The 27830-nt window shown below is 47.0% G+C and overlaps 1 protein-coding gene and 1 pseudogene across 3 annotated transcripts in view; both read left to right on the plus strand.

The window, feature by feature from the left end:
• LOC148345681 (uncharacterized) overlaps positions 1-27830 on the plus strand; it is a 50750-nt gene that overhangs the window by 12847 nt on the left and 10073 nt on the right. For all 3 annotated transcript variants that reach the window (XM_088325856.1, XM_088325858.1, XM_088325857.1), the window contains exon 2: positions 23483-23643. In XM_088325856.1, coding sequence (XP_088181982.1) covers positions 23483-23643 — 161 coding nt within the window. The remainder of the gene's footprint in view (positions 1-23482; positions 23644-27830) is intronic.
• LOC148345682 (uncharacterized) lies at positions 23656-26846 on the plus strand (annotated as a pseudogene).

Consider the following 27830-nt stretch of genomic DNA (forward strand, 5'->3'; position numbering starts at 1 on the left):
CGCAAAAACGCCACCTGAGGGAGCTAATAAGTCGGCAGACGTTCATTTCCTACGGCTCAATGTATTTTCAATGGTAGCTGCATCGCCGCAAAAACGCCATCGGAGGGCACTCATTAAATAGGCGGCTGTTCGGTTTCAAACGGCTGGATGTATTTCCAATGGTAGCTGCATTGCTGCAAAAATGCCACCGGAGAGCACTCATTAAATCAGTGGGCGTTCATTTCCAACGGTTCAATGTATTTCCAATGGTAGCTGCATTGCCACAAAAACTTCACCGGGGGGCACTCATTCAATTGGCTGCCGTTCATTTCGAACGGCTGGAGGTATATCAGTTGTTAGCTGCATTGCCGCAAAATGCCACCGGAGGGCACTCTTAAATCGGCGGTTGTTCATTTCGAACGGCAGGATGTACTTCCAATGGTAGCTGCATTGCCGCAAAAACGCCACCTGAGGGCACTCATTAAATTGGCGGTTGTTCATTTCCAACGGCTGGATGTATTTCCAATGGTAGCTGCATTGCCGCAAAAACGCCACCTGAGGGTACTCATTAAATCGACGGTTGTTCATTTCCAACGGCTGGATGTATTTCCAATGGTAGCTGAATTGCCGCAAAAACGCAACCGGAGGGCACTCATTAAATTGGCGGCCGTTCATTCCGAACGGCTGGAGGTATTTCAGTTGGTAGCTGCATTGCCGCATAATGCCACCGGAGGGCACTCATTAAATCGGCGGTTGTTCATTTCGAACGGCGGGATGTACTTCCAACAATAATAATAATAATAATAATTTCCTTGTATTGTCATTCTGTGTAACAATGTACACAGAACGAAATGTCGATTGCACCTGACCCGTTGTAGCGAGCCGATGCAGCCGCAGCCAACAGAGGGCGCCGCCGACCACTTTTTAAGTCTTAGGAATGACTCGGCCGGGGCGCGAACCACCGACCTCCCAGTCTCAAAGCGGGCGCCTTACCATCTAGGCTACTGAGCTGGTATAGCTGCATTGCCGCAAAAACGCCACGGGAGGGCACTCATTAAATCGGCGGGCGTTCATTTCAAGCGGCGGGATGTACTTCCAATGGTAGCTGCATTGCAACAAAAACACCACCGGAGGCACTATTAAATCGGCAGCCGTTCATTTCAAACGGCTGGATGTATTTCCAATGGTAGCTGCATTGCCGCAAAAACGCCAATGGAGGGCAGTCATTAAATCGGCAGCCGTTCATTTCCAACGGCTCAATGTATTTCCAATGGTAGCTGCATTGCCCCAAAAACGCCAACTGAGGGAACTCATTAAATTGGCAGACGTTCATTTCGAATGGCTGGATGTATTTCAGATGGTAGCTACATTGCCGCAAAAACGCCACCTGAGGGAGCTCATAAGTCGGCAGACGTTCATTTCCTACGGGTCAATGTATTTTCAATGGTAGCTGCATTGCCTCAAAAACGCCATCGGAGGGCACTCATTAAATAGGCGGCTGTTCGGTTTCAAACGGCTAGATGTATTTCCAATGGTAGCTGCATTGCTGCAAAAATGCCACCGAGAGCACTCATTAAATCAGTGGGCGTTCATTTCCAACGGTTCAATGTATTTCCAACGGTAGCTGCATTGCCACAAAAACTTCACCGGGGGGCACTCATTCAATTGGCTGCCGTTCATTTCGAACGGCTGGAGGTATATCAGTTGGTAGCTGCATTGCCGCAAAATGCCACCGGAGGGCATTTATTTAATTGGCTGTCATTGATTTCCAACGGCTCAATGTGTTTCCAATGATAGCTGCATTGCCGCAACAAGGCCACCGGGGGGCACTCATTAAATCGGCGGCCGTTCATTTCCAACGGCTCAATGTATTTCCAATGGTAGCTGCATTGCCACAAAAACGCCACCGGAGGGCACTTATTAAATCGGCCGCCTTTCATTTCCAAAGGCTCGATATATATCCAATGGTAGCTGCATTGCAACAAAAACACCACCGGAGGCACTATTAAATCGGCAGCCGTTCATTTCAAACGGCTGGATGTATTTCCAATGGTAGATGCATTGCCGCAAAAACGCCACCGGGGGCTCTCATTAAATCGGCGGCAGTTCATTTTCAATGGCTGGATGTGTTTCCAATGGTAGCTGCATTGCCTCAAAAACGCCACCGGAGGGTTCTCATTAAATCGGTGGGCATTCATTTCCAAAAGCTGAATGTATTTCCGATGTTAGCTGCATTGCCGCAAAAACGCCACCGAGGGCATCTATTAAATTGGCGGCCGTTCATTTCCAACGGCTCAATGTATTTCCAATGGTAGCTGCATTGCCGCAAAAATGCCACCGGAGGGCACTGATTAAATCGGCCGCCTTTCATTTCCAAAGGTTAGATATATTTCCAATGGTAGCAGTATTGCCCCAACAACGCCACCGGAGGGCACTCTTTAGGTCAGCGGCTATTCATTTCGAGCGGCTGGATGTATTTCCAATGGTAGCTGCATTGCCGCAAAAACACCACCGGAGATTAATCATTAAATCGGCAGCCGTTCATTTCGAACGGCTGAATGTATTTCAAATGGTAGCTGCATTAGCGCAAAAACGCCACCAGAGAGCACTCATTAAATCGGTGGGCGTTCATTTCCAACGGCTCAATGTATTTCCAATGGTAGCTGCATTGCCACAAAAATGCCACCAGGGGGCTCTCATTCAATTGGCTGCCGTTCATTTCGAACGGCTGGAGGTATTTCAGTTGGTAGCTGCATTGCCGCTTAATGCCACCGGAGGGCACTCATTAAATCGGCGGTTGTTCATTTCGAACGGCGGGATGTACTTCCAATGGTAGCTGCATTGCCGCAAAAACGCCACCGGAGGGCACTCATTAAATCGGCGGGCGTTCATTTCAAGCGGCGGGATGTACTTCCAATGGTAGCTGCATTGCCGCAAAAACTTCACCGGAGGGCACTCATTAAATCGGTGGCCGTTAATTTCCAACGGCTCAATGTATTTCCAATGGTAGCTGCATTGCCGCAAAAACGCAAATTGAGGGCACTCATTAAATTGGTGGCCGTTCATTTCGAATGGCTGGATGTATTTCCATGGTAGCTGCATTGCCGCAAAGACACCACCGAGGGCACTCATTAAATAGGCAGGCGTTCATTTCCAACAATTCAATGTATTTCCAATGGTATCTGCATTGCCGCAAAAACGCCACCGGAGGGAACTCATTAAATCGGCGGCCGGTCATTTCCAACGACTCAATGTATTTCCAACGGTAGCTGCATTGCCGCAAAGACGCCACCTGAGGGCACTCATTAAATCGGTCGCCGTTCTTTTCGAACGGCTCAATGTGTTTCCAAACGTAGCTGCATTGCCGCAAAAACGCCACCTAAGGGCACTCATTAAATCGGCGGTTGTTCATTTCCAACGGCAGGATGTATTTCCAATGGTAGCTGCATTGCCGCAAAAACGCCAATGGAGGGCAGTCATTAAATCGGCAGCCGTTCATTTCCAACGGCTCAATGTATTTCCAATGGTTGCTGCATTGCCCCAAAAACGCCAACTGAGGGAACTCATTAAATCGGCAGACGTTCATTTCGAATGGCTGGATGTATTTCAGATGGTAGCTACATTGCCGCAAAAACGCCACCTGAGGGAGCTCATAAGTCGGCAGACGTTCATTTCCTACGGCTCAATGTATTTTCAATGGTAGCTGCATTGCCTCAAAAACGCCATCGGAGGGCACTCATTAAATAGGCGGCTGTTCGGTTTCAAACGGCTGGATGTATTTCCAATGGTAGCTGCATTGCTGCAAAAATGCCACCGGAGAGCACTCATTAAATCAGTGGGCGTTCATTTCCAACAGTTCAAGGTATTTCCAATGGTAGCTGCATTGCCACAAAAACTTCACCGGGGGGCACTCATTCAATTGGCTGCCGTTCATTTCGAACGGCTGGAGGTATATCAGTTGGTAGCTTCATTGCCGCAAAATGCCACCGGAGGGCACTCATTAAATCGGCGGTTGTTCATTTCGAACGGCGGGATGTACTTCCAATGGTAGCTGCATTGCCGCAAAAACGCCACCTGAGGGCACTCATTAAATTGTCGGTTGTTCATTTCCAGCGGCTGGATGTATTTCCAATGGTAGCTGCATTGCCGCAAAAACGCAACGGAGGGCATTTATTTAATTGGCTGTCATTGATTTCCAACGGCTCAATGTGTTTCCAATGATAGCTGCATTGCCGCAACAAGGCCACCGGGGGGCACTCATTAAATCGGCGGCCGTTCATTTCCAACGGCTCAATGTATTTCCAATGGTAGCTGCATTGCCACAAAAACGCCACCGGAGGGCACTTATTAAATTGGCCGCCCTTCATTTCCAAAGGCTCGATATATTTCCAATGGTAGCTGCATTGCAACAAAAACACCACCGGAGGCACTATTAAATCGGCAGCCGTTCATTTCAAACGGCTGGATGTATTTCCAATGGTAGTCGCATTGCCGCAAAAACGCCAATGGAGGGCAGTCATTAAATCGGCAGCCGTTCATTTCCAACGGCTCAATGTATTTCCAATGGTAGCTGCATTGCCCCAAAAACGCCAACTGAGGGAACTCATTAAATCGGCAGACGTTCATTTCGAATGGCTGGATGTATTTCAGATGGTAGCTACATTGCCGCAAAAACGCCACCTGAGGGAGCTCATAAGTCGGCAGACGTTCATTTCCTACGGGTCAATGTATTTTCAATGGTAGCTGCATTGCCTCAAAAACGCCATCGGAGGGCACTCATTAAATAGGCGGCTGTTCGGTTTCAAACGGCTAGATGTATTTCCAATGGTAGCTGCATTGCTGCAAAAATGCCACCGAGAGCACTCATTAAATCAGTGGGCGTTCATTTCCAACGGTTCAATGTATTTCCAATGGTAGCTGCATTGCCACAAAAACTTCACCGGGGGGCACTCATTCAATTGGCTGCCGTTCATTTCGAACGGCTGGAGGTATATCAGTTGGTAGCTGCATTGCCGCAAAATGCCACCGGAGGGCATTTATTTAATTGGCTGTCATTGATTTCCAACGGCTCAATGTGTTTCCAATGATAGCTGCATTGCCGCAACAAGGCCACCGGGGGGCACTCATTAAATCGGCGGCCGTTCATTTCCAACGGCTCAATGTATTTCCAATGGTAGCTGCATTGCCACAAAAACGCCACCGGAGGGCACTTATTAAATCGGCCGCCTTTCATTTCCAAAGGCTCGATATATATCCAATGGTAGCTGCATTGCAACAAAAACACCACCGGAGGCACTATTAAATCGGCAGCCGTTCATTTCAAACGGCTGGATGTATTTCCAATGGTAGCTGCATTGCCGCAAAAACGCCACCGGGGGCTCTCATTGAATCGGCGGCAGTTCATTTTCAATGGCTGGATGTGTTTCCAATGGTAGCTGCATTGCCTCAAAAACGCCACCGGAGGGTTCTCATTAAATCGGTGGGCATTCATTTCCAAAAGCTGAATGTATTTCCGATGTTAGCTGCATTGCCGCAAAAACGCCACCGAGGGCATCTATTAAATTGGCGGCCGTTCATTTCCAACAGCTCAATGTATTTCCAATGGTAGCTGCATTGCCGCAAAAATGCCACCGGAGGGCACTGATTAAATCGGCCGCCTTTCATTTCCAAAGGTTAGATATATTTCCAATGGTAGCAGCATTGCCCCAACAACGCCACCGGAGGGCACTCTTTAGGTCAGCGGCTATTCATTTCGAGCGGCTGGATGTATATCCAATGGTAGCTGCATTGCCGCAAAAACACCACCGGAGAGCACTCATTAAATCGGTGGGCGTTCATTTCCAACGGCTCAATGTATTTCCAATGGTAGCTGCATTGCCACAAAAATGCCACCAGGGGGCTCTCATTCAATTGGCTGCCGTTCATTTCGAACGGCTGGAGGTATTTCAGTTGGTAGCTGCATTGCCGCTTAATGCCACCGGAGGGCACTCATTAAATCGGCGGTTGTTCATTTCGAACGGCGGGATGTACTTCCAATGGTAGCTGCATTGCCGCAAAAACGCCACCGGAGGGCACTCATTAAATCGGTGGCCGTTAATTTCCAACGGCTCATTGTATTTCCAATGGTAGCTGCATTGCCGCAAAAACGCAAACTGAGGGCACTCATTAAATTGGCGGCCGTTCATTTCGAATGGCTGGATGTATTTCCAATGGTAGCTGCATTGCCGCAAAGACGCCACCTGAGGGCACTCATTAAATCGGTCGCCATTCTTTTCGAACGGCTCAATGTGTTTCCAATGGTAGCTGCATTGCCGCAACAACGCCACCGGGGGGCACTCATTAAATCGGCGGCCGTTTATTTTGAATGGCTGGATGTATTTCCAATGGTGGCTGAATTGCCGCAAAAACGCCACCAGGGGCACTCATTAAATAGGCAGGCGTTCATTTCCAACAATTCAATGTATTTCCAATGGTATCTGCATTGCCGCAAAAACGCCACCGGAGGGAACTCATTAAATCGGCGGCCGGTCATTTTGAATGGCTGGATGTATTTCAGATGGTAGCTACATTGCCGCAAAAACGCCACCTGAGGGAGCTAATAAGTCGGCAGACGTTCATTTCCTACGGCTCAATGTATTTTCAATGGTAGCTGCATCGCCGCAAAAACGCCATCGGAGGGCACTCATTAAATAGGCGGCTGTTCGGTTTCAAACGGCTGGATGTATTTCCAATGGTAGCTGCATTGCTGCAAAAATGCCACCGGAGAGCACTCATTAAATCAGTGGGCGTTCATTTCCAACGGTTCAATGTATTTCCAATGGTAGCTGCATTGCCACAAAAACTTCACCGGGGGGCACTCATTCAATTGGCTGCCGTTCATTTCGAACGGCTGGAGGTATATCAGTTGTTAGCTGCATTGCCGCAAAATGCCACCGGAGGGCACTCTTAAATCGGCGGTTGTTCATTTCGAACGGCGGGATGTACTTCCAATGGTAGCTGCATTGCCGCAAAAACGCCACCTGAGGGCACTCATTAAATTGGCGGTTGTTCATTTCCAACGGCTGGATGTATTTCCAATGGTAGCTGCATTGCCGCAAAAACGCCACCTGAGGGTACTCATTAAATCGACGGTTGTTCATTTCCGACGGCTGGATGTATTTCCAATGGTAGCTGAATTGCCGCAAAAACGCAACCGGAGGGCACTCATTAAATTGGCGGCCGTTCATTTCGAAAGGCTGGATGTATTTCCAATGGTAGCTGCATTGCAGCAAAAACGCAACGGAGGGCATTTATTTAATTGGCTGTCATTGATTTCCAACGGCTCAATGTGTTTCCAATGATAGCTGCATTGCCGCAACAAGGCCACCGGGGGGCACTCATTAAATCGGCGGCCGTTCATTTCCAACGGCTCAATGTATTTCCAATGGTAGCTGCATTGCCGCAAAAACGCCACCGGAGGGCACTCATTAAATCGGCCGCCTTTCATTTCCAAAGGCTCGATATATTTTCAATGGTAGCTGCATTGCAACAAAAACACCACCGGAGGCACTATTAAATCGGCAGTCGTTCATTTTAAACGGCTGGATGTATTTCCAATGGTAGCTGCATTGCCGCAAAAACGCCACCGGGGGCACTCATTAAATCGGCGGCAGTTCATTTTGAATGGCTGGATGTGTTTCCAATGGTAGCTGCATTGCCTCAAAAACGCCACCGGAGGGTTCTCATTAAATCGGTGGGCATTCATTTCCAAAAGCTGAATGTATTTCCAATGTTAGCTGCATTGCCGCAAAAACGCCAACGAGGGCATCTATTAAATTGGCGGCCGTTCATTTCCAACGGCTCAATGTATTTCCAATGGTAGCTGCATTGCCGCAAAAATGCCACCGGAGGGCACTGATTAAATCGGCCGCCTTTCATTTCCAAAGGTTAGATATATTTCCAATGGTAGCAGCATTGCCCCAACAACGCCACCGGAGGGCACTCTTTAGGTCAGCGGCTATTCATTTCGAGCGGCTGGATGTATTTCCAATGGTAGCTGCATTGCCGCAAAAACACCACCGGAGATTAATCATTAAATCGGCAGCCGTTCCTTTCGAACGGCTGAATGTATTTCCAATAGTAGCTGCATTAGCGCAAAAACGCCACCAGAGAGCACTCATTAAATCGGTGGGCGTTCATTTCCAACGGCTCAATGTATTTCCAATGGTAGCTGCATTGCCACAAAAATGCCACCAGGGGGCTCTCATTCAATTGGCTGCCGTTCATTTCGAACGGCTGGAGGTATTTCAGTTGGTAGCTGCATTGCCGCTTAATGCCACCGGAGGGCACTCATTAAATCGGCGGTTGTTCATTTCGAACGGCGGGATTTACTTCCAATGGTAGCTGCATTGCCGCAAAAACGCCACCAGAGAGCACTCATTAAATCGGTGGGCGTTCATTTCCAACGGCTCAATGTATTTCCAATGGTAGCTGCATTGCCCCAAAAACGCCAACTAAGGGGACCCATTAAATCGGTAGACGTTCATTTCGAATGGCTGGATGTATTTCAGATGGTAGCTACATTGCCGCAAAAACGCTACCTGAGGGAGCTCATAAGTCGGCAGACGTTCATTTCCAACAGCTCAATGTATTTTCAATGGTAGCTGCATTGCCACAAAAATGCCACCGGAGGGCACTCATTAAATAGGCGGCTGTTCGGTTTCAAACGGCTGGATGTATTTCCAATGGTAGCTGCATTGCTGCAAAAATGCCACCGGAGAGCACTCATTAAATGAGTGGGCGTTCATTTCCAACGGTTCAATGTATTTCCAATGGTAGCTGCATTGCCACAAAAACTTCACTGGGGGCACTCATTCAATTGGCTGCCGTTCATTTCGAACGGCTGGAGGTATATCAGTTGGTAGCTGCATTGCCGCAAAATGCCACCGGAGGGCACTCATTAAATCGGCGGTTGTTCATTTCGAACGGCGGGATGTACTTCCAATGGTAGCTGCATTGCCGCAAAAACGCCACCTGAGGGCACTCATTAAATCGGCGGTTGTTCATTTCCAACGGCTGGATGTATTTCCAATGGTAGCTGCATTGCCGCAAAAACGCCACCTGAGGGTACTCATTAAATCGACGGTTGTTCATTTCCGACGGCTGGATGTATTTCCAATGGTAGCTGAATTGCCGCAAAAACGCAACGGAGGGCATTTATTTAATTGGCTGTCATTGATTTCCAACGGCTCAATGTGTTTCCAATGATAGCTGCATTGCCGCAACAAGGCCACCGGGGGGCACTCATTAAATCGGCGGCCGTTCATTTCCAACGGCTCAATGTATTTCCAATGGTAGCTGCATTGCCGCAAAAACGCCACCGGAGGGCACTCATTAAATCGGCCGCCTTTCATTTCCAAAGGCTCGATATATTTCCAATGGTAGCTGCATTGCAACAAAAACACCACCGGAGGCACTATTAAATCGGCAGCCGTTCATTTCAAACGGCTGGATGTATTTCCAATGGTAGCTGCATTGCCGCAAAAACGCCACCGGGGGCACTCATTAAATCGGCGGCAGTTCATTTTGAATGGCTGGATGTGTTTCCAATGGTAGCTGCATTGCCGCAAAAACGCCACCGGAGGGTTCTCAATAAATCGGTGGGCATTCATTTCCAAAAGCTGAATGTATTTCCAATGTTAGCTGCATTGCCGCAAAAACGCCACCGAGGGCATCTATTAAATTGGCGGCCGTTCATTTCCAACGGCTCAATGTATTTCCAATGTTAGCTGCATTGCCGCAAAAACGCCACCGAGGGCATCTATTAAATTCTCGGCCGTTCATTTCCAACGGCTCAATGTATTTCCAATGGTAGCAGCATTGCCCCAACAACGCCACCGGAGGGCACTCTTTAGGTCAGCGGCTATATTCATTTCGAGCGGCTGGATGTATTTCCAATGGTAGCTGCATTAGCGCAAAAACGCCACCAGAGAGCACTCATTAAATCGGTGGGCGTTCATTTCCAACGGCTCAATGTATTTCCAATGGTAGCTGCTTTGCCACAAAAATGCCACCAGGGGGCTCTCATTCAATTGGCTGCCGTTCATTTCGAACGGCTCGAGGTATTTCAGTTGGTAGCTGCATTGCCGCTTAATGCCACCGGAGGGCACTCATTAAATCGGCGGTTGTTCATTTCGAACGGCGTGATGTACTTCCAGTGCTAGCTGCATTGCCGCAAAAACGCCACCGGAGGGCACTCATTAAATCGGCGGGCGTTCATTTCAAGCGGCGGGATGTATTTCCAATGGTAGCTGCATTGCCGCAAAAACTTCACCGGAGGGCACTCATTAAATCGGTCGCCTTTCTTTTCGAACGGCTCAATGTGTTTCCAATGGTAGCTGCATTGCCACAAAAATGCCACCAGGGGGCTCTCATTCAATTGGCTGCCGTTCATTTAAACGGCTGGAGGTATTTCAGTTGATAGCTGCATTGCCGCTTAATGCCACCGGAGGGCACTCATTAAATCGGCGGTTGTTCATTTCGAACGGCGGGATGTACTTCCAATGGTAGCTGCATTGCCGCAAAAACGCCACCGGAGGGCACTCATTAAATCGGCGGGCGTTCATTTCAAGCAGCGGGATGTACTTCCAATGGTAGCTGCATTGCCGCAAAAACTTCACCGGAGGGCACTCATTAAATCGGTGGCCGGTAATTTCCAACGGCTCAATGTATTTCCAATGGTAGCTGCATTGCTGCAAAAACGCAAACTGAGGGCACTCATTAAATTGGCGGCCGTTCATTTCGAATGGCTGGATGTATTTCCAATGGTAGCTGCATTGCCGCAAAGACGCCACCGGGGGACACTCATTAAATCGGCGGCCGTTTATTTTGAATGGCTGGATGTATTTCCAATGGTGGCTGAATTGCCGCAAAAACGCCACTGAGGGCACTCATTAAATAGGCAGGCGTTCATTTCCAACAATTCAATGTATTTCCAATGGTATCTGCATTGCCGCAAAAACGCCACCGGAGGGAACTCATTAAATCGGCGGCAGGTCATTTCCAACGACTCAATGTATTTCCAATGGTAGCTGCATTGCCACAAAAACGCCACCGGGGGGCACTCATTCAATTGGCTGCCGTTCATTTCGAACGGCTGGATGTATTTCAGTTGGTAGCTGCATTGCCGCAAAATGCCACCGGAGGGCACTCATTAAATTGGAGGTTGTTCATTTCCAATGGCTGGATGTATTTCCAATGGTAGCTGCATTGCCGCAAAAACGCCACCAGAGAGCAGTCATTAAATCGGTGGGCGTTCATTTCCAACGGCTCAATGTATTTCCAATGGTAACTGCATTGCCACAAAAATGCCACCAGGGGGCACTCATTCAATTGGCTGCCGTTCATTCCGAACGGCTGGAGGTATTTCAGTTGGTAGCTGCATTGCCGCATAATGCCACCGGAGGGCACTCATTAAATCGGCGGTTGTTCATTTCGAACGGCGGGATGTACTTCCAATGGTAGCTGCATTGCCGCAAAAACGCCACCGGAGGGCACTCATTAAATCGGCGGGCGTTCATTTCAAGCGGCGGGATGTACTTCCAATGGTAGCTGCATTGCCGCAAAAACGCCACCGGAGGGCACTCATTAAATCGGTGGCCGTTGATTTCCAACGGCTCAATGTATTTCCAAGGGTAGCTGCATTGCCGCAAAAACGCAAACTGAGGGCACTCATTAAATTGGTGGCCGTTCATTTCGAATGGCTGGATGTATTTCCATGGTAGCTGCATTGCCGCAAAGACGCCACCTGAGGGCACTCATTAAATCGGTCGCCTTTCTTTTCGAACGGCTCAATGTGTTTCCAATGGTAGCTGCATTGCCACAAAAATGCCACCAGGGGGCTCTCATTCAATTGGCTGCCGTTCATTTAAACGGCTGGAGGTATTTCAGTTGGTAGCTGCATTGCCGCTTAATGCCACCGGAGGGCACTCATTAAATCGGCGGTTGTTCATTTCGAACGGCGGGATGTACTTCCAATGGTAGCTGCATTGCCGCCAAAACGCCACCGGAGGGAGCTCATTAAATCGGCGGGCGTTCATTTCAAGCGGCGGGATGTACTTCCAATGGTAGCTGCATTGCCGCAAAAACTTCACCGGAGTGCACTCATTAAATCGGTGGCCGGTAATTTCCAACGGCTCAATGTATTTCCAATGGTAGCTGCATTGCTGCAAAAACGCAAACTGAGGGCACTCATTAAATTGGCGGCCGTTCATTTCGAATGGCTGGATGTATTTCCAATGGTAGCTGCATTGCCGCAAAGACGCCACCTCAGGGCACTCATTAAATCGGTCGCCGTTCTTTTCGAACGGCTCAATGTGTTTCCAATGGTAGCTGCATTGCAGCAACAACGCCACCGGGGGGCACTCATTAAATCGGCGGCCGTTTATTTTGAATGGCTGGATGTATTTCCAATGGTGGCATAATTGCCGCAAAAACGCCACCGAGGGCACTCATTAAATAGGCAGGCGTTCATTTCAACAATTCAATGTATTTCCAATGGTATCTGCATTGCCGCAAAAACGCCACCGGAGGGAACTCATTAAATCGGCGGCCGTTTATTTCCAACGACTCAATGAATTTCCAATGGTAGCTGCATTGCCACAAAAACGCCACCGGGGGGCACTCATTCAATTGACTGCCGTTCATTTCGAACGGCTGGATGTATTTCAGTTGGTAGCTGCATTGCCGCAAAATGCCACCGGAGGGCACTCATTAAATTTGAGGTTGTTCATTTCCAATGGCTGGATGCAATTCCAATGGTAGCTGCAATGCCGCAAAACGCCACCGGATTGCACTCATTAAATCGGCGGTTGTTCATTTCGAACGGCGGGATGTACTTCCAGTCGTAGCTGCATTGCCGCAAAAACACCACCTAAGGGCACTCATTAAATCAGCGGTTGTTCACTTCCAACGGCAGGATGTATTTCCAATGGTAGCTGCATTGCCGCAAAACGCCACCGGAGGGCACTCATTAAATGGGCGGGCGATCATTTTGAGCGGCGGGATGTACTTCCAATGGTAGCTGCATTGCCGCAAAAACGCCACCGGAGGGAACTCATTAAATCGGTGGCCGTTAATTTCCAACGGCTGAATGTATTTCCAATGGTAGCTGCATTGCCGCAAAAACGCCAACTGAGGGAACTCATTAAATCGGTGGCCCTTCATTTCGAATGGCTGGATGTTTTTCCAATGGTAGCTGCATTGCCGCTAAAACGCCACCTGAGGGAGCTCATAAGTCGGCGGCCGTTCATTTCCAACGGCTCAATGTATTTTTTAATGGTAGCTTCATTGCCGCAAAAACGCCACCGGAGGGCACTCATTAAATCGTCGGCCGTTAATTTCCAACAGCTGGATGTATTTCCAATGGTAGCTGTATTTCCGCAAAAACGCCATCGGAGGGCACTCATTAAATAGGCGGCTGTTCGGTTTCAAACGGCTGGATGTATTTCCAATGGTAGCTGCATTGCTGCAAAAATGCCACCGGAGGGCATTCATTAAATCGGTGGCCGTTAATTTCCAACGGCTCAATGTATTTCCAATGGCAGTTGCAGTGCCGAAAATCCCCAACTGAGTGCACTCATTAAATTGGCGGCTGTTCATTACCAACGGCTCAATGTATTTTCAATGGTAGCTGCATTGCCCCAACAATGCCACCGGAGGGCACTCTTTAAGTCAGATGCCATTCATTTCGAACGGCTGGATGTATTTTCAATGGTAGCTGCATTGCCGCAAAAACGCCACCGGAGGGTTCTCATTAAATCGGCGGCCGTTCATTTCGAACGGCTGGATGGATTTCCAATGCTAGCTGCATTGCCGCAAAAACGCCACCGGAGGGCACTCATAAATCGGTGGCCGTTCATTTCCAACGGCTGAATGTATTTCCAATGTTAGCTGCATTGCCGCAAAAACGCCACCAAGGGCATTTCTAAATTGGCAGCCGTTCATTTCCAACGGCTCAATGTGTTTCCAACGGTAGCTGCATTGCCGCAAAAAACGCCACCGAGGGGCACTCATTAAATTGGCGGCCGTTCATTTTGAATGGCTGGATATATTTCTTATGGTGGCTGAATTGCTGCAAAAACGCCACCGAGGGCACTCATTGAATTGGCAGGCGTTCATTTCCAACAATTCAATGTATTCCCAATCGTAGCAGCATTGCCGCAAAAACGCCACCGGAGGGAACTCATTAAATCGGTGGCCGGTAATTTCCAACGGCTCAATGTATTTCCAATGGTAGCTGCATTGCTGCAAAAACGCAAACTGAGGGCACTCATTAAATTGGCGGCCGTTCATTTCGAATGGCTGGATGTATTTCCAATGGTAGCTGCATTGCCGCAAAGACGCCACCTCAGGGCACTCATTAAATCGGTCGCCGTTCTTTTCGAACGGCTCAATGTGTTTCCAATGGTAGCTGCATTGCAGCAACAACGCCACCGGGGGGCACTCATTAAATCGGCGGCCGTTTATTTTGAATGGCTGGATGTATTTCCAATGGTGGCATAATTGCCGCAAAAACGCCACCGAGGGCACTCATTAAATAGGCAGGCGTTCATTTCAACAATTCAATGTATTTCCAATGGTATCTGCATTGCCGCAAAAACGCCACCGGAGGGAACTCATTAAATCGGCGGCCGGTCATTTCCAACGACTCAATGTATTTCCAATGGTAGCTGCATTGCCACAAAAACGCCACCGGGGGGCACTCATTCAATTGGCTGCCGTTCATTTCGAACGGCTGGATGTATTTCAGTTGGTAGCTGCATTGCCGCAAAATGCCACCGGAGGGCACTCATTAAATTGGAGGTTGTTCATTTCCAATGGCTGGATGCAATTCCAATGGTAGCTGCATTGCTGCAAAACGCCACCGGATTGCACTCATTAAATCGGCGGTTGTTCATTTCGAACGGCGGGATGTACTTCCAATGGTAGCTGCATAGCCGCAAAAACGCCACCTAAGGGCACTCATTAAATCGGCGGTTGTTTATTTCCAACGGCAGGATCTATTTCCAATGGTAGCTGCATTGCCGCAAAAACGCCACCGGAGGGCACTCATTAAATCGGCGGGCGATCATTTCGAGCGGCGGGATGTACTTCCAATGGTAGCTGCATTGCCGCAAAAACGCCACCGGAGGGCATTCATTAAATCGGTGGCCGTTAATTTCCAACAGCTCAATGTATTTCCAATGGTAGCTGCATTGCCGCAAAAACGCAAACCGAGGGCACTCATTAAATTGGCGGCCGTTCATTTCGAATGGCCTGATGTATTTCCAATGGTAGCTGCATTGCCGCAAAGACGCCACCCGAGGGCACTCATTAAATCGGTCGCCGTTCATTTAGAACGGCTCAATGTGTTTCCAATGGTAGCTGCATTGCCGCAAAGACGCCACCTGAGGGCACTCATTAAATCGGTCGCCGTTCATTTAGAACGGCTCAATGTATTTCCAATGGTGGCTGAATTGCCGCAAAAACGCCACCGAGGGCACTCATTAAATAGGCAGGCGTTCATTTCCAACAATTCAATGTATTTCCAATGGTATCTGCATTGCCGCAAAAACGCCACCGGAGGGAACTCATTAAAACGGCGGCCGTTTATTTCCAACGACTCAATGAATTTCCAATGGTAGCTGCATTGCCACAAAAACGCCACCGGGGGGCACTCATTCAATTGACTGCCGTTCATTTCGAACGGCTGGATGTATTTCAGTTGGTAGCTGCATTGCCGCAAAATGCCACCGGAGGGCACTCATTAAATTTGAGGTTGTTCATTTCCAATGGCTGGATGCAATTCCAATGGTAGCTGCAATGCCGCAAAACGCCACCGGATTGCACTCATTAAATCGGCGGTTGTTCATTTCGAACGGCGGGATGTACTTCCAGTCGTAGCTGCATTGCCGCAAAAACACCACCTAAGGGCACTCATTAAATCAGCGGTTGTTCACTTCCAACGGCAGGATGTATTTCCAATGGTAGCTGCATTGCCGCAAAACGCCACCGGAGGGCACTCATTAAATCGGCGGGCGATCATTTTGAGCGGCGGGATGTACTTCCAATGGTAGCTGCATTGCCGCAAAAACGCCACCGGAGGGAACTCATTAAATCGGTGGCCGTTAATTTCCAACGGCTGAATGTATTTCCAATGGTAGCTGCATTGCCGCAAAAACGCCAACTGAGGGAACTCATTAAATCGGTGGCCCTTCATTTCGAATGGCTGGATGTTTTTCCAATGGTAGCTGCATTGCCGCTAAAACGCCACCTGAGGGAGCTCATAAGTCGGCGGCCGTTCATTTCCAACGGCTCAATGTATTTTTTAATGGTAGCTTCATTGCCGCAAAAACGCCACCGGAGGGCACTCATTAAATCGTCGGCCGTTAATTTCCAACAGCTGGATGTATTTCCAATGGTAGCTGTATTGCCGCAAAAACGCCATCGGAGGGCACTCATTAAATAGGCGGCTGTTCGGTTTCAAACGGCTGGATGTATTTCCAATGGTAGCTGCATTGCTGCAAAAATGCCACCGGAGGGCATTCATTAAATCGGTGGCCGTTAATTTCCAACGGCTCAATGTATTTCCAATGGCAGTTGCAGTGCCGAAAATCCCCAACTGAGTGCACTCATTAAATCGGCGGCTGTTCATTACCAACGGCTCAATGTATTTTCAATGGTAGCTGCATTGCCCCAACAATGCCACCGGAGGGCACTCTTTAAGTCAGATGCCATTCATTTCGAACGGCTGGATGTATTTTCAATGGTAGCTGCATTGCCGCAAAAACGCCACCGGAGGGTTCTCATTAAATCGGCGGCCGTTCATTTCGAACGGCTGGATGGATTTCCAATGCTAGCTGCATTGCCGCAAAAACGCCACCGGAGGGCACTCATAAATCGGTGGCCGTTCATTTCCAACGGCTGAATGTATTTCCAATGTTAGCTGCATTGCCGCAAAAAAGCCACCAAGGGCATTTCTAAATTGGCAGCCGTTCATTTCCAACGGCTCAATGTGTTTCCAACGGTAGCTGCATTGCCGCAAAAAACGCCACCGAGGGGCACTCATTAAATTGGCGGCCGTTCATTTTGAATGGCTGGATATATTTCTTATGGTGGCTGAATTGCTGCAAAAACGCCACCGAGGGCACTCATTGAATTGGCAGGCGTTCATTTCCAACAATTCAATGTATTCCCAATCGTAGCAGCATTGCCGCAAAAACGCCACCGGAGGGAACTCATTAAATTGGCGGCCGTTCATTTCCAACGGCTCAATGTATTTTCAATGGTAGCTGCATTTCCCCAACAACGCCACTGGAGGGCACTCTTTAAGTCAGCGGCCATTCATTTCGAACGGCTGGATGTATTTCCAATGGTATCTGCATTGCCCCAACAACGCCACCGGAGGGCACTCTTTAGGTCAGCGGCCATTCATTTCGAACAGCTGGATGTATTTCCAATGGTAGATGCATTGCGGCAAAAACGCCACCGAAGGGCATTCATTAAATCGGCAGCCGTTCATTTCGATTGGCTGGATGTATTTTCAATGGTAGCTGCATTGCCGCAAAAACGCCACCGGAGGGTTCTCATTAAATCGGTGGGCCTTCATTTCCAACGGCTGAATGTATTTCCAATGTTAGCTGCATTCCCGCAAAAACGCCACCGAGGGCATTCATTAAATTGGCGGCCGTTCATTTCCAACGGCTCAATGTTTTTCCAATGGTAGCTGCATTGCCGCAAAAACGCCACCAGAGGGCACTCATTAAATCGGCCGCCTTTCATTTCCAAAGGTTCGATGTATTTCCAATGGTAGCTGCATTGCCGCTAAAACGCCACCGGGGGGCAGTCATTAAATCGGCGGCCCTTCATTTTGAATGGCTCGATGTATTTCCAATGCTGGCTGAATTGCCGCAAAAACGCCACCGGAGGGCACTCATTGAATTGGCAGGCGTTCATTTCCAACAATTCAATGTATTTCCGATGGGTAGCTGCATTGCCGCAAAAACGCCACCGGAGGGAACTCATTAAATCGGTGGCCGTTCATTTCCAACGGCTCAATGTATTTTCAATGGTAGCTGCATTGCCCCAACAACGCCACTGGAGGGCACTCTTTAAGTCAGCGGCCATTCATTTCGAACGGCTGGATGTATTTCCAATGGTAGCTGCATTGCCGCAAAAACGCCACCGGAGGGCATTCGTTAAATCGGCAGCCGTTCATTTCGAACGGCTGGATGTATTACCAATGCTAGCTTCATTGCCGCTGTAGGAGAAAATGTAGGTTCGATAATCTTTTAAGTCTTCTTTCGTGATTGAATTAAGTACATCGGAAACCAGCCATGAGGGGGAGCCTTTTATTTCGTCATCCCAAAAGAACTCAGAGAACTCCAGACATAACAATGCTTTTATAGCTTCAGTTTGAGTACAACCCATAAGCGGCCCTAGTCCTCAGTAATCAACAAGGAAGATGCTGTCGTACCCTTATTAGGACATGTTGTTCGCCTCAGTTTGCTCAGAGAGTCCTTGAAGAAGGGCCTTGCAGGTCTCATGCCCTTTTAGGGAAACTCAACTGTCTTGCCAAGGATCTTCTCGAATGATGTCAACATTCCCTCACTACTGTAAGCAATGTAAGCAAGTCTTTCTACATTTCTAAATGTAAGCAACTCTATTCTACAAATGCAAGTCTATTTTCCACAACACCGCAAAAATGCCACCGGAGGGCACTCATTAAATCGGCGGCTGTTCATTTCCAACGGCTGGATGTATTTCCAATGGTAGCTGCATTGCCGCAAAAATGCCACCGCAGGGCACTCATTAAATCGGTGGCCGTTAATTTCCAACGGCTCAATGTCTTTCCAATGGTAGATGCATTGCCACAAAAACGCCAACTGAGGGGACACATTAAATCGGTTGCCGTTCATTTCCAACGGCTGGATGTATTTCCAATGGTAGTTGCATTGCCGCAAAAACGCCACCTGGGCGCTGTTCATTTCGAACGGCTTGATGTATTTCCAATGGTAGCTGCATTGCTGCAAAAACGCCACCGGAGGGTACTCATTAAATCGGCGGCTGTTCATTTCCAATGGGCGGATGTATTTCCAATGGTAGCTGCCTTGCTGCAAAAACGCCATCGAGGGCATTCATTAAATAGGCGGCCGTTCATTTCCAACTTCTCATTGTATTTCCAATGGTAGCTGCATTGCTGCAAACACGCAACCGGAGACACTCATTAAATCGGCTGCCGTTCATTTCCAACGGCTCGATGTAGTTCCAATGGGTGCTGCATTGCCCCAAAAACGCCACTGGAGGGAACTCGTTAAATTGGCGACCGTTCATTTCCAATGACTCATTGTATTTCCAATGGTAGCTGCATTGCTGCAAAAACGCAACCGGAGACACTCATTAAATCGGCTGCTGTTCATTTCCAACAGCTTGATGTATTTGTTAGCCCATTTGTAGCAATGACAATAAAGGTATGTTCTATTCTATTCTATTCTATTTCCAATGGTAGTTGCATTGCCGCAAAAAGCGACCTGAGGGATCTCATTAAATCGGCGGCCGTTCATTTCCAACGGCTCGATGTATTTCCAATGCTAAGTGCATTGCTGCAAGAATGCCACCGGAGGGCACTCATTAAATCGGCGGCTGTTCATTTCGAACAGCTGGATGTATTTTAGCTGCATTGCCGCAAAAACGCCACCGGAGGGCACTCATTAAATCAGCGGCCGTTCATTTCGAATGGCTGGATGTATTTCCAACGGTAGCTGCATTGCCGCAAAAATGCCACTGGAGGGCACACCTTTTAATCGGCGGCCGTTCATTTCCAACGGCTGGATGTAGTTCCAATGGTAGTTGCATTGCCGCAAATACGCCACCTGGGCGCTCATTAAATCTGCGGCTGTTCATTTCGAACGGCTTGATGTATTTCCAATGGTAGCTGCATTGCTGCAAAAACGCCACCGGAGGGTACTCATTAAATCGGCGGCTGTTCATTTCCAATGGGCGGATGTATTTCCAATGGTAGCTGCCTTGCTGCAAAAACGCCATCGAGGGCATTCATTAAATAGGCGGCCGTTCATTTCCAACTGCTCATTGTATTTCCAATGGTAGCTGCATTGCTGCAAAAACGCAACCGGAGACACTCATTAAATCGGCTGCCGTTCATTTCCAACGGCTCGATGTAGTTCCAATGGGTGCTGCATTGCCCCAAAAACGCTACTGGAGGGAACTCATTAAATTGGTGACCGTTCATTTCCAATGATTCATTGTATTTCCAATGGTAGCTGCATTGCTGCAAAAACGCAAGCGGAGACATTCATTAAATCGGCTGCCGTTCATTTCCAACAGCTTGATGTATTTCCAATGGTTGTTGCATTGCCGCAAAAAGCGACCGGAGGGATCTCATTAAATCGGCGGCTATTCATTTCCAACGGCTCGATGTATTTCCAATGCTAAGTGCATTGCTGCAAGAATGCCACCGGAGGGCACTCATTAAATCGGCGGACGTTCATTTCCAACAGCTCATTGTATTTCCATTGGTAGCTGCATTTCCTCAAAAACGCCACCGAGGGCACACATTTATTCGGCGGCCGTTCATTTCCAACGGCACGAAGTATTTCCAATGGTAGTTGCATTGCCCCAAAGACGCCACCGGAGGGCATTCATTAAATCGGTGGCTGTTCATATCCAACGGCTCATTGTATTTCCAATGGTAGCTGCATTGCCGCAAAAACGCCACCGGAGACAGTCATTAAATCGGCTTCCGTTCATTTTCAACGGCTGGATGTATTTCCAATGGTAGCTGCATTGCCGCAAAAACGCCACCGGAGGGAACTCATTAAATCGGCAGCTGTTCATTTCGAACAGCTTGACGTATTTCCAATGGTGACTTAATTGCCGCAAAAACGCCACCGGTGGGCACTCATTAAATCGGCGGCCGTTCATTTCCAACGGCTCGATGTATTTCCAATGGTAAGTGCATTGCCGCATGAACGCCACCGGAGGGCACTCATTAAATCGGGGGCTGTTCATTTCGAACAGCTCGATGTATTTCCAATGGTAGCTAAATTGCCGCAAGAACGCCACCGGAGGGCACTCATTAAATCGGCGGCTGTTCATTTCGAACAGCTTGACATATTTCCAATGGTGGCTTCATTGCCCCCAAAACGCCACCGGAGAGCACTCATTAAATCGGCGGCGGTTCATTTCCAACGGCACGAAGTATTTCCAATGGTAGTTGCATTCTCCCAAAAACGCCACCGGAGGGCACTCATTAAATCGGTGGCTGTTCATATCCAACGGCTCATTGTATTTCCAATGGTAGCTGCATTGCCGCAAAAACGCCACTGGAGACAGTCATTAAATCGGCTTCCGTTCATTTTCAACGGCTGGATGTATTTCCAATGGTAGCTGCATTGCCGAAAAAACGCCACCGGCGGGCACTCATTAAGTAGGCGGCAGTTGTTGTGCCCAAATCCGACTCCTGTGCAAATTCCTCCCCCCCTTCGCGTGAACGCGCATTCTGCTGCGCTTCCAACAAAAGCGATCGTATTCTATATAAAACGCTTATTAAAACAATAAAGCGAGCTAATTATAACAATTGGGAGATCCTTGTCAATATAACGCGTTTATTTAAACAATAAAGCGCTATTGTATTCTACAAATTGCGTCCGTCAACGCGGATGCAAAAGTTACAATTGTAAATGTACACTTCCGACAAAAGCGATCGTATTCTATATAATACGCTATTTTAAAAAATAAAGTGAGCTAATCATAACAATTGGGAGATCCTAGTCTATATAACGTGTTTATTCAAACAATAAAGTGCGATCGTATTCTACAAAATGCGTTTGTTAACGCAGATGAAAAATTCACCAACGTCAATGTACGCCAGACCTGGGCACTCCGGTCCTGGAGGGCCATATGTTCTGCATGATTTTTGAGGTTTCTCTGATCCAATACAGGGGATTCCAATCACCAGTATCGTTAACGAGCACTTGCTAGCTTGCTAACGAGGTTATAATTTGTATCACCTGAGTTAAAGAAGAGCAAACTTCAAAATCTGGCAGGACGTATGCCCCTCCAGGACCGGAGTGCCCAGGTCTGATATACGCTCACATTTAGGCCAATCCCCTAAAATAGTTTAAAAAAACTGTAGGAGCTAAGAATCACACTATCACAGCAAAGACACTCCGCAATCATTTTGTCTCGGGCTTAAAATGACACAAAGATTTCCCTTTCCATTTCTGAGTTCCGTCCAAAATGTTCCCTTTTTTTTTTGTCCAAGCAATTTGTACTGAAAAAATATTTGACCAAAAAGACCAACATTTAGCACTTTTGAGGTAAAATATTTTATTTAAGTTTATAAGTGCTCCATATGTGTATGTAGATAGATGGATAGACTGGCTGGCTGGCTGGCTGGCTGGCTGGCTGCTAGACAGACAGATAGAAAGACAGACAGATAGAAAGACAGATGGACAGACGGACAGACGGACGGACGGATGGACAGGCACATAGATTGACAGACATATACAAAGATTGACGGACAGACAGACACAAAATAGCCCTTCTAGAGGGACGTGTCCCTGAGCTAGAGCAGTTTAAAAGGAAAATGTTAGGTGCCGCGGACACCACTGCTAGCGTGGGTTGTAGCGAACCTGCTAGTCCGGTTAGCATTAGCCCTAAACGGCATGCTAATCGAGGTTAGCCAATCCAGTCACATAATAAGTTCAGCCCCCTAGCTAGTCCCACTCCACCCCGGTCTACTGGAGCCCGCACCCTAGTTATAGGTGACTCCATCACCCGTAACATAAAGATTAGCACCCCAGCCACAATTATGTGTATATCTGGGGCCAGAGCACCCGACATTGAGGCTAATTTGAGGGAGCTGACATGCAAATCTAGACACCAGGACAGGGCTAGCTACACCGATATAGTCATTCACGTCGGCTCTAATGATACTAAAATGAGGCAATCTGAGATTACAAAGGAAAATATTGCTAGGACCTGTAATCTCGCCAGAAAGATGACTCTGCATCTGTAATTGTCTCTGGCCCCTTGCCTGCGAGAGGCAATGATGAGAGGTTTAGCAGACTAGTCTCACTAAACCGGTGGCTGGCAAGTTTCTGTTGTCAGCAGGGATTTAGGTATGTGGATAACTGGCCTGCTTTCTGGGGCCGACCTGACCTGCTTAGGAGAAACGGCCTTCACCCTAACTGGGAAGGTGCTCTCACTCTTTCTAAAAATATATTACTGTTTAAGCCTTCCATGACAGGGTACACTAGTGCAGGCCAGGTCACAGGTGATGAACCTGAGTGAACCTGTGATCACGGGTGTGGAGTCTGTATTGCTAGGGCTAACTAGCGCTATGCTAGATTCACATAGTTTTTGTAGTTTAGAGCGTTCCATTGCCTGCACCACACACCCTGAACTGTACTGTGTTCAATAGCATCTTCTTCTGTGCTTCTTACCTCTGATTTTCCCTTGTTAGGTGAGGAGGGAGAAGAAATAACATTATTTTCTACCACTAGTCATCCTGCTACTCCACCTGTCAACAATATTCCTGTGGTATGGAATTCGGGCCGCATCTGCCGCCATGCAAAGCACAAGACGCAGGACTGGCAGTATAATCCTGTGGAGGTTACCACCAAGGTAACCATAAGGTTCAAAACTCGGGAAAGTGCTCAGCTCAGTCCACAGTGCTGAAGCTTGGCCTTCTGAATATTAGATCACTAGCCTCCAAAGCTTTACTTGTCAACGACCTTATTAATGAAAACAATCATAAACTTGTTGGCCCTTGTGAGACCTGGTTAAAACCAAATGAGTTTGTAGTGTTAAATGAGGCTTCTCCCTCTAACTTTGTCGGAAAGTAAGTTGAAATTTACTCCTGGTACCCCTACTGTTATTAAAACGTTTTAAGCACTTGTTATGAGGTCTTTTATGTCAACACCAATTTATGTAGTTGTTGTGTATCGCCCACCCTGACCATACTTAAATTTTTTGGATGAATTTTCGGAACTGTTAGTAACTTATGCGGACAATGTTGTAATTATTGGTGATTTTAATGTTCACATAAAATCAAATTCACTTGCAAATTCTTTTAAGTCACTGATTGATACATTTGGTTTCAATCAAATAGTTGATGTGCCCACTCATAAAGATGGGAACACTCTAGATCTTGTTCTGACCCGGGGCGTAGTAGCCTCAAATGTTACAGTGTTACCTTATCCTAATGCCATCTCTGATCACGATCTTGTTAAGTGAGAGGTGCTGTTCAATGTTTACAGTAATAAGGAAAATTTAGGTTTTAGCAGTCGCAATATCCGCCCTGCAATGGGATTAACTTTAAAAGAACTATTACCTACGGTAACTGCAGCCTTCCCTTCGTACACTGGGTCTGTTGACTCACTCACAAACAACTTTAATACTGCTTTGGTTAATGTTCTTGTTTCTGTGGCGCCCCTAAGGCATACATTTCGACCTAAGAAGCATACACCTTGGTTTACTGAAGAAACCAGGTCACTCAAACAAGGTTGCAGGAAACTTAAACGAAATTGACGCACTACAAAGCTGGAGGTCTTCCGACTGGCCTGGTGTGACAGCTTGCTGAAATATAAAGTAGCTCTTGCCTCAGCTAAAGCATCGTTTTTCTCTAAGATTATCGTTATACATAAGAGTAATCTGAAATTTTTGTTTGTCACAATTGCGAAACCTTCCAGACAACAACTTAACCCAAATAGCTCTACTTATTCTGCTGATGACTTTATGGAATGTTTTAATAGAAATATTCAACTCATTAGGAATGAAATTTTAAATGTACGCTCTACAACCTCATCCTACCTCAAAAATGTGGAGGTGTTAAGAAAGGAATGTGTCGGCGGTTGTTTAGAAACATTCTCCAGTTTCAATGATTTGTCCTTTGATAGTCTAACACAGATGGTTAGTAGGGCCAAACAAACTACTTGCCTGCTTGATCCGTTTCCAGTTTCATTGGTGAAGGATCTGTTTGGGATCTTAGGACCATCAGTTTAAAATATTATTAATATATCGCTATCCTTGGGTATTATTCCTTTAGCTTTCAAGTCTGCCGTCATTAAACCCTTGCTTAAGCAACCTAACCTTGATCCAGAAAGCCTAGGTAATTATAGGCCAGTGTCAAATCTGCCATTTTTACTTGAAAAGGTCGTTGCACAGCAGCTAAATGACTTTGTGTCAGAAAATACCCTCTTTTGAACTGGCCAGTCAGCATTTAGGGCAAATCACTCTTCTGAGACAGCCCTGGCTAAAGTAACCAATGATCTCCTTTTAGCAATATATTCCGGTGCCTCATCAATGTTACTGCTACTGGATCTCAGTGCTGCTTTTGATACTGTCGACCACAACATATTGCTTGTTCGTCTGGAATGCATTGGTATCTCAGGAACTGTACTCTGGTGTTTTAGGTCCGACCTGTCAGACAGGATGCAACGTGTTAACTAAGGCAATCTGACCTCTAAACACTCTGATGTCCCCTGTGGAACACCACTTGGTGACATTATCTGCAAGTATAATCTTAGTTTCCATTTCTATGCAGATGGCACTCAACTGTATGTGCCACTGGAGACAACTGGACAGTTAAATTTTCAAAATCTGGAGGCTTGCCTTACTGAGATTCAAAGATGGATGTCACTTATTTTTTTGCGCCTTAACCGAGAAAAAAACTGAAATGTCGATTATTGGTCCAGCTCACTGTTGTGAGTTTTTTTTTCAAACACTGCCCTGAACCTAGACAAATGTAATATCACCCATAGTGACTCGGGTCAAAAATCTAGGTGTTATATTTGATCCTAATCCGTCGTTTCAGTCACACGTGAAAAATATTACTAGAATAGTTTTCTACCACCTCCGTAATATTGCGAAGATTCGTTTGATGCTGTCCAAATCAGATGCAGAGGTTTTAATTCATGCTTTTATTACTTCTCGGCTTGATGACTGTAATGCAGGGGTCGGGAACCTTTTTGACTCAAAGAGCCATAAAAGCAAAAAATATTAATTTTATTTTGGGAAAGAGCCACGCCATATATTATGAGACAAATGTACTAAATTGCTAAACCCGCACCCCAGACAAAAGCTTAGTCTTCAGCACATTTATTTTTGATGATTTGATAAAAATTATGAAAAGAGAATAATGCCAGAGCCCCTGTCCCAAAATCAACAAACATACCACTTGTCTCTTTCTTGCAATTACTCAAGATCGGTTAAACTCCTTTTGACCCTTTTTTTCATATATATTGGTTTCAAAACCAGATGCAAGCAGTTATTGTGTAAAAACGTCACAACATTCTGCAAATAGGGAGCCTGATGAGCTCACTTTTGGCGCAGACAGCGTAGGGCGAGAGATGGGAGGGAGTGCTTGCACTTTTTGCATAGCTCCACCCATCCCTCCCACTCACCCAATCAAATGACTAAGTTCTCTTCCGGTGTTTTAGCGTATTTACAGTTCTGTGGATTCATCATAAGGTATCTGAACACTGAACACAGATTATATAGTGAACTTTTATATAAAGGATTCTTTAGCGTTGTAAAACCAAAACGAGTTTTTTTTCCCCCTTTTTTTGTGTGTTACTTGACTGTAAATTGTAGTGAAAAACGTGCCCTATATATACTGCAAAGTAATATCCTGTTATTTAGCTTTGGTTTGGCTTTGCGTGTATCAGAATAGGATAGACAACTCAAGTTTTAAGCAAGATGGAGAAATTTTGCATGCAATCAAATTTGTCTCTGAGCCACAGATACTCATAGAAAGAGCCATATATGGCTCGTGAGCCATAGGTTCCCGACCCCTGCTGTAATGTATTGCTTTCTGGTCTCCCCATGTCTAGGTTCAGAATGCGGCAGCTAGACTTTTGACTAAGACGAAAAAGTTTGAGCATATTACTCCTGTATTGGCCAACTTACACTGGCTCCCAGTCCACTTAAGATGTGACTTTAAGGTTCTCTTATTAACATACAAATGTTTGCATGGACTTGCACCCTCTTATCTGATTTGATTTCCCCCTATGTTCCTGCACGGAGTCTCCTCTCGGAAAATGCCGGTTTACTTGTGACTCCGAGAGCCAAGAAGTCTGCAGGCTTGAGAGCGTTCTCCATCCGGGCCTCGGTGCTATTGAATGCCCTGCCTCCGGAGATAAGATCTGCAACCTCAATGGAAGTTTTTAAATCAAGGCTTAAGACACACTTCTTTTCCAAAGCTTATGATTGATGCCCACCTCATATTCTGTACTGTCCTGTCTTTTTCCGACTGCCTGGCTGGTGGTGATACGAAGGAGAAGGACGATTTGAGATGAGTCAGTGGACCAGCGTTTGACCTGAAGCATGTCAACGCCTGCATTGACCAGCTGGCAGAGATGGGAAGCTGCGTCGTGGCCGTCATAGACTTTCTGGACTAATTTACAGGCTGGGGGCGTCGTTGCTGTCATGCACTTTCCGGACAAATTTTCAACATGTTACCTAGTGTTTACTATGTTTGTGTACTGTAATGCTAAATCTAATTCACCCTGGTCATCCTGAAAGGGGGATTACCACTTGTGAGGTCCCATCTCAAGGTTTCTCTTTTTCCTCACGCTGAGGTTTTGAGTTGTTCCTTGCCCGCATGTTGGTTTAAGATCAGGTAATTAGTTTTGATTGCTTCAGCAAGGCACGATTACATTGCCAAGTGCTGTAAGCACAGGGCAATGTAGTTGTGCTTGCAACTATTATAATCCTCCGAGATATTATTATTATATCTATCTTCTTCCGCCGACTTTTAACGGGGAACTCCTCCCAGAGCTTTTAGAATACCCCATCGATTCATATATCAA

Source organism: Urocampus carinirostris, unplaced genomic scaffold, assembly GCF_059441175.1.
Source record: "Urocampus carinirostris isolate Australia breed hairy pipefish unplaced genomic scaffold, RoL_Ucar_1.0 HiC_scaffold_34, whole genome shotgun sequence".
Lineage (NCBI taxonomy): Eukaryota > Metazoa > Chordata > Actinopteri > Syngnathiformes > Syngnathidae > Urocampus > Urocampus carinirostris.